Source organism: Scyliorhinus canicula, chromosome 20, assembly GCF_902713615.1.
Source record: "Scyliorhinus canicula chromosome 20, sScyCan1.1, whole genome shotgun sequence".
Lineage (NCBI taxonomy): Eukaryota > Metazoa > Chordata > Chondrichthyes > Carcharhiniformes > Scyliorhinidae > Scyliorhinus > Scyliorhinus canicula.
Window position 1 is genome coordinate 18,562,915 of NC_052165.1, and position 13,889 is coordinate 18,576,803.

General features: G+C 45.0%; 1 protein-coding gene across 1 annotated transcript in view; it reads left to right on the forward strand.

Moving 5' to 3' along the window:
- otogl (otogelin-like) overlaps positions 1 to 12,347 on the forward strand; it is a 200,793-nt gene extending 188,446 nt beyond the window's left edge. Inside the window, exons 58-61 of the mRNA XM_038781368.1 lie at positions 2,850 to 2,895; positions 7,358 to 7,429; positions 9,981 to 10,060; positions 11,033 to 12,347. Coding sequence (XP_038637296.1) covers positions 2,850 to 2,895; positions 7,358 to 7,429; positions 9,981 to 10,060; positions 11,033 to 11,233 — 399 coding nt within the window. The 3' untranslated portion in view covers positions 11,234 to 12,347. The remainder of the gene's footprint in view (positions 1 to 2,849; positions 2,896 to 7,357; positions 7,430 to 9,980; positions 10,061 to 11,032) is intronic.
- Positions 12,348 to 13,889: the final 1,542 nt, after the last annotated feature.

Genomic DNA, 13,889 nt, shown 5'->3' on the forward strand with positions numbered 1-13,889 from the left:
TCAAGGCACCAGGGCATTGCGATTCGGCATGAACCTGGTGCCTGCCACGATTTTAGCGTCAAAACCAATTCTCCTCCCAATCGCTTTTCCTGATCCCAGCATCAGCTGGCAGAGAATTCCACCCAGCCTGTTTCAAGAAAGACGAGGCTGTTGCTTAGCAACCAGGGGCCTACACTGTAAATCAATACACACTTGTGGATCAGTTAGAACCGGTGGGGGGGGGGGGGGGATTCTCCGACCCCCCGCCAGGTAGGAGAGTCGCCAGGGGGCGGCGTGAATCCCGCCCCGCCAACCCGACGCTGGCTGCCGAATTCTCCCACGCCGGAGTTTTGACGGGGGCGGGAATCGCGCTGTGCCGGTTGGCGGCCGCAGGCAGCGTGTCCCCCCCCCCCCCCCCCGGCGATTCTCTAGCCCGTGATGGGCTGAGCGGCTGACCGTTTTCGGCCGGTCCCGCCAGCAGCCCACCGATCCTCGGGCGGGCCTGTGCCATGGGGGCACTCTTTCCCTCCGCACCGGCTGCTGTCAACCTCCGCCATGGCCGGTGCGGAGAAGAACCCCCCTGCACATGCACTGGGATGCGCTCCCCCACATGCGGCAACTCCAGCCGGCCGGCAGAGGCCCTTTGGTGCCGGTTGGCGTGGTGCCAAGCTCTTCCGTGCTGGCTGGCGCGGCACCAACCACGCTGCTGCCGGCCTAGCCCCTGAAGGTGTGGCAGATTCTGCACCTTCAGGGTGGCCCGACGCTGGAGTGGTTCATGCCATTCCTCAGCGCTGGGTACGGCCCGCCCCGCCAGGTAGGGGAGAATCCCGCCCAGGTCTTTAAGAAGAAAGCAGCTCTCAGAGAAACTGACAGCAGAGAAGCAGGACAATAGAGTAAGGGGCGGAAAGCAAGTCCCAGATGCTAAAGAACAGATAGTCCTCAAAACTATGGAATTAAAAGAGAAGTCCCCAGGAAGATTGAAGTCAAAGGGACAAAGAACTGGAATCTGAACAAGGTACTGTACATAAGTTAAAGAAAGAGGCAGAGTTAAAGACTGAGCTGTGAGGTGCAGACTTGGTGAAGTTGGCTAGTGAGCAGCCAGACTTCTGAATTAAGCTGAGCTTGGTGACACTGTAACACAGCCTATTGAAGCAGTGGTGTTCTACTGGTGTAACTGAGTACCTGAGAGATTGTGTGAAAGCTTGAATGCACGTGGCAATCCAAGGCAGAGAAATACTGAAAAGAGAGACGGAAATCCTGGAAGTGGATCCTTGGTGAAGGCATCTGAGAGAAAGCGTTGTGTGTAAATATTTTGTTCCTTTACTAAAAGATAGTTGGAAGTTCTGTGACCCAGCGCACCTACATCTCTGAATCAAAAAAGAAAAGTTACTTGAGTCGCGGCTCCATTCTGGGACTGGACTCTCCAGTACTAACATCAACTTGGATTGTAACAATTCAAACGAGGTTCCCGGTGTTGCACAGCGAGAAGTGCAACCCGCCACTGATGGGGGGAGCTGACAATTGCGGCAAGATTTCACGCTGACGTAAAATAAGACTTTGGCTTTCTTGGAGTATTTTCAGCTCCCCTCACTGAACCCACTCAATGGGAATGGAAAATCTCGGCCCATATAGAATCTCCTTAAAAAAATAAATGAAGTTAGTCACACATGACTTACCCTTCACATTATCTATGATTGTTGAACGTTCAGTCACTCTGACCCTAAAGACAGATTCTAGTAACTTCATTACGACTGAGGTTCGATGAACAGATTTTCAGTTAAATAGTTTCTCTTTCCCACCCTGCTTAAAGCTTGTGAGTTTTGATTTAAATTTAGTTTCCCTGAATGCATCAGTATTTTTATTCCCTATGTCTGCCATTTCCTTATTGCTGATTACACATCAGCTGCATCTGATTTTAATAGGCATAGATTTCCTTCCGCCTCTCTCTTTTGTGAGGTAATTTGTACTTGTGATGGTGTGAAATGGTTTAGTGAAACGGAGCTTGTTTTACATTGCTCCTGATGTTTCTTTTTCAGCTTACTCAAAATGTATATAACTTGCCCAAAGGCAGGTGATTTTTTTGTTGTTGTTGACCTATGGCTATATTTGTGCTGTGATTTTTTTTTTAACTGCAGGTAGTGTGAGGAGGTAGCCCCAAGCCTATTGGCTGGAACAGGAATTGAACCCCGTGCTGTTGCCATTAATCTGAACCATGTGCTAAGCGTCTAGCTGACCAAGCTAATTGCCAACCTCTCCCAACATGTGATAGTCACCACAAAACCTCAGAAGAATTCAGAAGAAGCTTTATGACCCAGAGATTGGTGACAAAGTGGAACTCGCTACCACAGGAACTGGCTGAAGCAAATAGTATAGATGCCTTTGAGGGAAGCTGGGCAATCATATGAGCGAGGGGGGAATAGATGGTGGATGTAGCTTGGGAACAGATGGGAGGAATTTTGAGTGGAGCATAAACACCTGCATTGTCTCGTTGAGCCAAATGGCCTGTTTCTGTGCTGTATATCCTATGTCGGCCTATGTGATCCTTTAGCTCAGTTGGCTCGACAGCTGGTTCATGATGCAGAGTGAGAACAGCAGCACGGGTTCAATTCCCACACCGGCTGAGGTTATTCATTAAGTCCCCACCTTCTCGACCTGGCCCTTCGCCTGAGGTGTGGCGATCCTCAAGTTAAACCACCACCAGTCAGCTCTCCCCCTCGAAGGAGAAAGCAGCCTATGGTCATCTGGGGCTATGGTGACTTTACACTTACTGATCCTTCAGATGACCTTTTGCCCAGTAAATATTTAAGGCAATGTCTTCCCTGAATGGATCGGCTTTTCCTGCTAAATTGTACTTTTGCTTCTTTCTGCAGAAAGGGGGAGTTGTAAAGCTTTACATGGACGGCTGCTGCAAGACTTGTAAGTGAACAAGGCTGCATACTGTGCTTGTTTGGCTTTGGTTTTGGATAGCTGTGGTTAAATCCTGAATTGCTGGGGCAAATGAAGGAGTTAAAAAAAAGCATGTAGTGTTTGAATCAGTTTGAACGGCAATCCGTTAATACCTTAAACAACAGTTGTGAACATTTTGTTGCACTGCTTATTTGGGCTGCAGGATGATAAATGCAGGCTTTGGTTAATTTATTCTGGAGTATAACTGTTGAGTAAAGAAAAGAGGAACAATTTGTCACATTACTCATCCGAAGTGTAATTTGGGTATGCTATTCAGTGTCGATAAGGAAAGGCGATGCATCATTTCAATTCAGTTTGAAAATATGAAGTCTTTTGGCAGAATTCTGAAAGGTAATTATAAAGTTCAAGCATTTTTATTTTACTTATATATTTAAGTATTCTGACCAAGTTCAACGCAGGCAAGAGCAACACATACAATACCAAAGCTATTGTAACCTGTCAGATTCCAACGTTCCGTAACCGTCGGTCGCTACAGGGTCAATTTCATGACTTTTGTCGCCTCTTAATATTCAGTACTTTATTTTCCTTGCTTCGTTCTTTTATTTCTATTCTTTCCATTCTATTTGTTTGTCCTCTGAATTTATTTCACTTTTTCTTAGATATTTTTTAGCTTTTCTTTCAAGCACTTCAATACCGTTCCTATTTTTTAAAAGATTTTTTTTGATGTACATTTTGTGGCACAGTGGTTGGCACTATTGCTTCACAGCACCGGATACCCGGGTTCGATTCCCGGCTTGGGTCACTGTCTGCGCGGAGCCTGCACGTTCTTCCCGTGCCTGCGTGGGTTTCCTCCGGGTGCTCCGGTTTCTTCCCACAAGTCCCGAAAGACGTGCTTGTTAGGTGAATTGGACATTCGGAATTCTCCCTCTGTGTATCCGAACAGGCGCCGGAGTGTGGTGACTCAGGGCTTTTCACAGTAACTTCATTGCGGTGTTAATGTAAGCCTACTTGTGACACTAAGAAAGATTATTATTATTATTTTATTTGGTAACCCAACATTAAGGGCATCAATTCCAAGTTGAATCAACATGCGAGACCTCTCAAGCCCGTAATAGCAGCATCTTTTGCCAGATATATGGTTAAATGCCTACCTGAACTGGTTGAAAGATCACAGTTTGATAGATATGGTTGTAGCAATGCTAATGACCTTCCAAATTCTGGCCATAATTGGGAGAGGGACCTATTTATGCCACACCTCTGTCCTTTTTTACCCGACCTCAATCACGGCCTAAATTACGGGAACAGATACATAATTTTGAAGGGCAGAATGGCAGCATCGTGGATAGCACAATTGCTTCACAGCTCCAGGGTCCCAGGTTCGATTCCGGCTTGGGTCACTGTCTGTGCGGAGTCTGCACATCCCGAGTGTGTGTGGGTTTCCTCCGGGTGCTCCGGTTTCCTCCCACAGTCCAAAGATGTGCAGGTTAGGTGGATTGGCCATGATAAATTGCCCTTAGTGTCCAAAATTGCCCTTATTGTTGGGTGGGGTTACTGGGTTATGGGGATAGGGTGGAGGTGTTGATCTTGGGTAGGGTGCGCTTTCCAAGAGCCGGTGCAGACTCGATGGGCTGAATGGCCTCCTTCTGCACTGTAATTTCTATGAAATTCTGTGAGTACCTAGCATCTGGTACTGTTAAAGGCTTCAGTGAGAGAAGGGTTAAAATCGTTTTGACATGACAGTCAATTACAATAGAGAAACTACATAAATTCAAATTGGGTAAATCCCCCCCCCCCATGGTCTTGCTGGCCCACTGAGAGCCCACCTGAAACTATGCACCCTCTTGCTGCCCTCTGACTTTAATCCATTTGAAGCAAATTCAAACTTTAAAGCACCCAAAAATAATTATTTTTATTTCCTTAATGTGGGAAAATATTGTCAAAAGATACAATCGAATCACATGCGCATTGATAACCTGGAGATATTATAGAGGGAATAGGGCTGCTGGGGTAGAAGGAGATGAACACAACAATCAAAAAAGTAAATTGGTATTGAAACTTCAGAAAGTAACGAGGGCTCTGATTTATTTTCTTCTTTTGGACTGTCTCCATTTTCTTTCATGTTTATGTTTTGTTACATTTTCGATAGTTTCTTGCAAATGCTTTAATCTTGGTTTTATTTTCCTATCCTCTTCGTATGCCCTTTAAGTTCCTTCTTCAAAATGCAACTGTTTTTTCGCCAAAGATTTGACTCATATTTAAAGAAAGTGGTATGATAAAATGAATGCTACTTTATGATCTTAATATCTCACTTGAAGCTCAATTGAGATGTATATTTTAATATGCAACAAAAATTAAACACAATAATAATAATGGATTGGTATGCACACTGTAGTTCTTAATTAGCTTAATCAATTGGTTTTAGATGCTCCTTAAATGCTACAAGCATGCGTGTTTGAAAGTGATGATAACCCGGAAATTGAATGCACAATGTAATTCATTTATATTAATTGTGACCAGAATAAGAAATGAAAACTCATAGAATACCTACAGTGCAGAAGGAGGCCATTTAGCCCATTGAGTCTGTACCGATCCTCTGAAAGAGCACCATAACAAGGCTCAACAACCCCCCCCCCCCCCCCCACCACCACTTGGCGCCCTATCCATGTAACCCCACCTAACCATTTGGACACAAAGGAGCAATTTAACATGGCCAATCCACCTAACCTGCACATCTTTGAACTGTGGGAACTCACACAGACACGGGGAAAATGTGTAAACTCCACAGTCACCTAAGGTCGGAATCGAACCCGAGTCCCTGGCGCTGTGGGGCAGCAGTGGCGAAGATAATACAGCAAAGAAACTGTTGCTGCTCAGAATTGAGCCTTCATTCTGTTTATGCCTTAGCACTCAGGCCATTGATGGTCAAATGTCGTGAATTACGTCACCTTAAAGCATCAGTTGGCCTTGAGATAGGTATGTCACAGAACATAACTAACACTCAGAAGCCATACTATTATTCAGTGCAAAGAAAGATATAGAAGTAAAAGCACGAACAGGGGACGCTGGAAAAACTCAGCAGGTTTCATATTTTCATAGAATTCATTGAATTTACAGTGCAAAAGGAGGCCATTTGGCCCATCAAGTCTGCACCGGCCCTTGGAAAGAACACCCTATTTAAGCCCACACCCCCACCCTATCCCTGTAACTCAGCAACCCCACCTAACATTTTCAGACACTGAGGGCAATTTAGCATGGCCAATCCACCTATGCTGCACATCTTCGGATTGTGGGAGAAAAGCGGAGCACCGGGAGGAAACCCAAGCAGACGCAGAGAGAACGTGCTGACTCCTCATAGACATTGACCCAGCCCGGAATCAAACCTGGGACCCTGGAGCTGTGAAGCAACAGTGCTACCCACTGAGCTACCATACCGCCCATTAAATTAAGTTTCTTTTACATTCTTTCATGGGATCTGGTCATTGCCAGCAAGGCCAACATGTACTGCCGATCCCTAATTTCCCCTGAACTGAGTTATGAGTTAACCATGTTGCTGTGGGTCTGGAGTCACATGTAGGCTATTCAGGCAGATTTCCCTTCCACTAAAGGACATTAACAATCAAAAACTGTTTTTTGTCAGCATCACTACTAATGAATAACTTGGCATTGAAGATTTTTAATTTAGATTCCAGCAAAGACCAAGGTGATATTTGAAGCTGTGTCCCAGGGCACTGGCCTGGGTCTCTGGTTTATTAACCCAGCAACATTGCTACTACACCACCACACTCAGGTCTGTCAGCATCTATTAGGAGAGAAACTGAGTCCACACCTCCAGTCCTTTGAGTCTTCGCCAGTACTTTAATTCTGACAAAAAGTCAAATGAAGTGAAGCGCTGATTCCGTGTCTCTTCTCAAAGATGCTGGCAGACTTGCTGAGCTTTTCCCAGCTTCCTCTGTTCTCAGACAGCAGCATCCGCGGTATTTTGCTCATCATACGATTAGAAGAGTTGGACCTTTAATTGTAGCATTTAAGGTAACTTTAAACTGAAGTGACCAGATCAACCAAGGGCTACATCATGCAGGCCAATGTATTTTGAATCTTCAATACTCCGTACAACATATGTACATTCCAACAGAAATTCTTTCCAAAGTTCATAATAGCACAAAAACTGTTATACTTCAGAATTATATATATTGTTTAAACCGATGTGGCTGCAGAGAATGCACCTAAATCCCAATCACCTGCTTACATGTGATTCTTTAGTATTATTTTGATTTATAAAAATGCCATCACTGACTAAAAGCATGTGCACGTGAATGGCCTTTAAAGTTCAACACCAGCTTGTGTACATATGCCTTTGTGACATAAACATATTCTTACATACCAGTTTGATTTAATGCATGCCAGATATGTAATATTTCAATGTAATTCATACTGTTACTTAATATTAAACTGATATTGATAATTCTGCCAGGTTCTGGATTGGGTTTATTACCTTTTACCATTAGTCCAGTAGTCCCAACTGGTAGTACTAACTGTGACACAGGTACTATTCCCATTATGTATTTTATTTATAATTTCAGTACAACAAAATGTAAAATAAATCTATAATATGTGAAATGCATGGTATAAGAATTATTCGCAACAAGCACGGAATTGGTTTTATGTGTTATGTAGAATCATAGAGCACTTACAGCATAGCTGCAGGATAGTCAGACCAACTGTTCTATACCAGCTACAGTTCACATAGGCCTCCTCCCTCTCTAATTATCTCTTCCTATCTGGCCGCCCTATCCCTCAATCCTTCTCCCTCCTGTGTACACCAACCCTCTGCTCGAACGCATCAATGCTGTGCGCTTCAACAAATCCATGTGGCAATCAGTTTCACATTCTTATCACACTCTCCGTAAAGTAAGAAGTCTTACAACACCAGGTTAAAGTCCAACAGGTTTGTTTCGAATCACTAGCTTTCGGAGCACAGCTCCTTCATCAGGTGAATCCTCAGGCGCTCCGAAAGCTAGTGATTCGAAACAAACCTGTTGGACTTTAACGTGGTGTTGTAAGACTTCTTACTGTGCCTAGCCCAGTCCAACGCCGGCATCTCCACGTCATGACTCTCTGTAAACGCATTTCTCTGAAATTCTTTTTTTGATCTATTAATAGGTAATTTATATTTAGACCCTTTTATTATAGGGCTGGTTTAGCACATTGGCTTGACAGCTGGTTTGTGATGCAGAACAAGGCCAGCAGCATGGGTTCAATCCCTGTACCAGCTTACCCGAACAGGCGCCGGAATGTGGCGACTGGGGGCTTTTCGCAGTAACTTCATACTTGTGACAATAAAAGATTTAGTATTGTGGCCTCGCTAACCAGGAAACACTTTGTCTGTGTCCACCCCATCTAACTCACCTGTGATTTTAACAATCTGTTTTAGATCTCCTCTTAGCCTTCATTTTTCCTGATAAAAATTCCCTGTTCAATCCCGCCTCCCAATTCTGGTCACATTCTTGTAAATCTTTTATGCCGTTTCCCCACTACCTCAACATCTTTTTTTGTAGTTTGGAAAGAAGGACTGCAGACAGCACACCAAGTATGGCCCAACAAGGTTTCATATAACTTTAATATTACCTCCCTGTTTTTTTACTCTATTTGTCTTACCACTTTGCTACATTGACAAAGAGTCATCCAGACTCGAAACGTTAACTCCCTGTCGGACTTGCTGAGATAGTCCAGCATTTTTTGCTTTTGTTTGCAATATTGAATGTCATTTGCAATTGATCCATCCAAATTGCCAGCCAGTTTTACTGTTCCTGTGTTCTGGTGGTATTTTACATTTTTGCCATATCCCCTCAACTTGGTATCATTTGCAAATTTCAGCACCATACCTCCAGCTTCTGAGTCTAAATCATTTATGTGAGTGGCGGACAGGAGTCCGTGCAGGACATCACCTCGCACTTTCAGCCAATCTAAGAACCTTCTCTCAACTCCTATCGTCAAACTTCCTTTTTTATAGCCATCCCTAAATCTACTTTGCAACCGGATCCCTAAGTCCACATGCCCTTACATTTAGCGCGTGCCTCTTTTATGGTATGTATATGTGTTAATGATAATGAATATGTCTATAAAGATTTCTTCTTACAGCGCTTGAGTACAAAGGGTCACCTCGGTAAAATGTAAACTGAATGGGGAGCATCCATGCTTGTAAAAGAGCCTGACTGATTCTCTATGCAATTAAATAAATGGATGGAATGTCAGGCTATGGGTTTGCCAGCTCCCGAACCCAATTTACCATGAGTTCTACAAGCACGCATAATAAGAAGAGAATAAACACTATGATTGTTTTGTAGCATTATACTTATCATTCCTTAATTACCCTGCCTTTGAACTAACAGAATATTGTTTCCCCTTCTATAACCCATTTGCGCACCTGGAGGAAGGGCACCCTTGCACTGTAGGGCATTCCTCCTGTCACCACTTCATGCAACAAAGATGACTATATATATATCTTTTTTTTTTAATGGGGGCTGTGACATGAGTGGAATTCCATTTTTCTTTATTGTCTGGATTGTATTTTTTTCTATTAAATTTAAGATCATTGAATTTCCGGCCACTATTTCAGTGAGTGAGTGGCCAACAGGTTGCCTAGGGAGATGTTGGAGGCAGGTGGTGTTGATTCTTTCAAATGTAAATTAGATTTTCAGGAAATTGTTGCAAGGCAGTGCATGAGTAACCTGAGACATGATAAATGTAGAATGGTTGGGAGAAACAGGTGACCTTTGACCTATGGTTCCCAAAACATACCAGTATGAAATTATAGTTCTTATCATAGATGTTGCCACATAAGTGAACCTCTATTACTCATTTTGTAGAATGAACTGAGAGTTGACTTGATTCCACTTATTTTAATTCTTGTTTCACTGTGCATTGAAATTAAGTAAATAACAATAAAGATTTTTTTGCATAATTGGTCTTAATATCTACTTAATAGACTTGAAAGAAGAGCACAACTTCAAGTTCATGTTAACATTTGCCTGCAATGTTGTATTAATATGTTTTTCAAGTATTTCAGGCTGTTTAATGTGGCCATTTATTAACAGGCAAAGAAGATACAAGGCCTTGCCGGAAGATGGATGTTAAAATGATAATAAGAAAAGATGACTGCCGCACTACTGGCACTGTACGTATAACTCTGCCTTTATTTTTCATCTATAATGGGCAGGGTTCATCGGAAAAAATTCAAAGTCCAGTTTCGGGCGCGTTTAGCGGGGTATTCCACGGCAGCTGTAGTTCTGAGATTGACACTGCTATTGAATAGCGTTTAGCCGTTTTTTGGGCCTTTCCAGGTTCTCTCCATTGAGGCCGCACTTTAAAAGTTTTCCGCCACTGGGGAGCTGAACTCTCCAACAGGACCGGCCCCTTACAGATCAGGCCACCATTTTAAAGACTGCAGCCATCTCAACCCCCCCCCCCCCCCTCCCCTTTCCCCCCCCCCCCCGCCTCCTTTAAGGACCCCTCCTTCACCTTCCCCAACCTTCCCTTTCATTGATATGGGCCCCCCTGATCCTGGCCCTTGACACTGTCAGCCTGGCACCCTGAGAGTGTCTCTGGAACTCTGGCAATGCCAACCAGGCACCCTGGCAGTGTCAGGGAGAGTGCTAGTGTACTACCCTGCCGTTTCTCCGACCAACTGGGGGGTGGGGGGTAATGGCCCATGAGGCACCTCACCACCCCCCCCCCCCCCCCCCCCTCCCCCCACCCCCCTCCCCCTGAGGTGCCATCACGTCTGGTCCATGATTGTGGAAACCAGTACTAAACATTGCCCGGTTGAGGTCTCGCATGTACGACCGTTGACTCCTGGGTGCTGGGTGAATACGGCATCAGGATATTTAAGTGCGCCTAATGGGTGATTTAAATATCATTATCTGGATCATGCCCAGCGAGGGCGTGATCCAGATCACAGCATATGTCGTGAAGAGCCGGGCGCGACACGATGGGAAAATCGCGCCCAACATTTCATTGCCATCATACAACGAAACTTAGAACATTTTAAGAAACCAAAAATGAAAAGAAAAATCAATTTTTCCTGAAGGAAACTAACACCCTTTGAATTAAACGTGGAGCATTCTTCATGATTGTTCATTCTTTCCAGGTTATTGTGGCTTCTTGTGATGGTAAGTGCCCATCCGCAATGATATTCAACACTAATATTAACAGCTATGCAAGATTCTGTAAGTGTTGCAGAGAAGTTGAGCTCACAGCTCAGACCGTGCCACTTTTCTGTGCTGGCAATGCTACTTGGATTGACTTTACATTTCAAGAGCCAACAGATTGTTCCTGCCAGTGGAACTGAACACTTCTTGTTATGTGTTACTTGTACTGTTACAAAATGGCCTAGAAATTGATTAATGCCCACCTAAAAAAAAATGGGGGTCAAAGTGTTGATATGGTGGGCATCTTGCATGCGTACATTTTGCATTGGGAGTGCATTGACCACTCCATTGGCAAAGGAAGAGAGCAGGTGCCTCGGACCTGTGCTTGAAGCAAACATTGGTCCCCTTGCACATGCATTCCCAAGTAAGCCTTCTTTCAGATCCCCTCCTTACATTTTGCTGCCTTGAATGCCAGCATTAAGCAGCAGCTCTACAGAAAACCAAGTCTAAATTTGCCTCAAAAGCGACCACTGGAGGCTGCCAGCAGGTTGCTAAAAGATTCCTTCCTGAATTTTGAACCAGAAGGAGTTCCTTCCAGCTGCACAGCATCGCCAAAGACCATTGTTGACCCCTCTAGTGTTTGCCGCCCCCTCTCACCACCAGGCTACCTGCTGCCACCCAGCAGATCATCAGTCTCACACAAATGAGGCCTGGAGCCCAATATGGGGCTTGCCACATGTCCACCTGTTGCTGCATCGGAAGCATTCCAGCATGAACCAATTTCTAGGCCAACGGATCATCAAAATTCACATTTCTGAATCATATTTACATCTCTGCGTTTTTTTTGTCAAATGCTTGACACTAAATATTTGTAAATTTATGATGGAATTAATTTTTTTGTGATAACTTGTCACCAGTGACAGTGGTGTAAGCTTATTTCATCAAATAAAATCTGTGTTAAGCTACTTTAGATAGTAAAAACAATATGTTATACTTCACATTGTTTTGAGTATATGATAAATATTCTTGTTTTGTAATACAAACATGAGGAAAATCTTTACTTCTGTATTTCTTGCTTTGCTCTGAATATATTGCATAAATTTCATAAGTAGTTGGAATTGTTTTGCCTTCTGATCATGTATGCCAGACAGTTAACTTGTGTAGTCTGTCTACATTATACTGTTTATAAATTGTTGCCATTATGAATTGTAAATTATAGTCCAGTGCAATTTATTTTCTGAACTCATATTCAAACAATTGCTTGTTCGTTACTAGAAACTGGAAAATTGCAATAAATGATTGTGGCTTTTAAAAGTTCATGGTTAACTTTAATTGACGCACTGTCAAATAAGCACTTAATAGTGTTTTGCAAACTGACTATCACGCAGGTACCAGACTCCTCCATGCTTCCTGCCATTGACTGCAGTCTTTTTGGCAGGCCTGCTAATACACCAAGCATTTCATTGTGCATACGTCTTCAGTAGGGTGCCCAATTGAATGCCTCAGAACTTGCACGTGGCCTTAGCTTCCATTCTTCCAAAAGACAGCTGCCCGCCTTCAACAGCTGCCGACCAACTGACTGACGGTCTGACAGCTCTTCAGTCCAAGGAGTTCCATTTCTGGAACTGCAAATGTCATATATAGATACCGGGCTGGATTCCCCGCAGAGAATCCAATTTCACCCCAAAATCGGGCCCGGCGCCGGTCTAGCGATTCTCCGGGACCCGAGAACCGACATGATCGCAGAGTACTCCACGTGGCTGGGGGCCCATTGCTAGAGGCCAGCCCAGCGATTCACCGCTCCCGACCGGCCGTGTTCCCGATAGCATGGGACGACGGGCAGCACGAGTGATTAGAACTGTGGCTACACAGCGCCAGGGTCCCAGGTTCGATTCCCCGCTGGGTCACTGTCTGTGTGGAGTCTGCACGTTCTCCCCGTGTGTGCGTGGGTTTCCTCCGGGTGCTCCGGTTTCCTCCCACAGTCCAAAGACGTGCAGGTTAGGTGGATTGGCCATGCTAAATTGCCCTGAGTGACCAAAAAAGGTTAGGAGGGGTTATTGGGTTACGGGGATAGGGTGGAAGTGAGGGTTTAAGTGGGTCGGTGCAGACTTGATGGGCCGAATGGCCCCCTGCACTGTTTGTTCTATGTTCTAAACTACTATTGCCGGTCGGGATGTTCGTATGGCGGCTGCAGACGCAGGAGGGAATCGGACACCGCAGGGGACGCCCTTTTAGGCGGCCGGGGGACAGATCTGTGCGGTCAGATCTTCGGCCAATCGGGGGGGGGGGGGGGGGTCTAGTTTTTATGTGTGGCTCCGCGGTCCGGGTAACCATGGAGCTCAGCACGAAGGCGGGAGGCCGCCGCCATGTGCATGCACGGACTCATAACCGGAAGTGCGGGGGACCCGTATCCCCAGCTAAAGCTGCGAGAATTGCTCTGGATCCCTGTTAGTCCCTTGCAGGGCATTGAATCAGCTCCACTTTTTCCCAGGAATCTCCAGTTTTTACATCAGCGTGGGGGACATAGTCCCATTTTGGGAGAATACAGCCAGTGATGTTAAAAATCGCCGGAACCAATATGGCTGTCCCTGCGAAGGGGTGGGAATGGGGAGGGGGGGGGGGGGGGGGGTGGCAGTGAGGCGCAGTTGGTGAGGGTGCAGGGTGTTTCTGCAGGGGTGACCCTTGCCTCGGGGAGCCCCTTCCTTCACTATTGGCATCTCAATCAGGAGGGTCACCCTCCCGAGCCCACAGTCTTGCTGGGTGATCTAATGATACAGCCGGTGGCCAAAAAAAACCCATTAAATTGCGCTTAATTGATGAGCTGAGGGGCTGAATTGACATTTTAGTGGGAAGGCT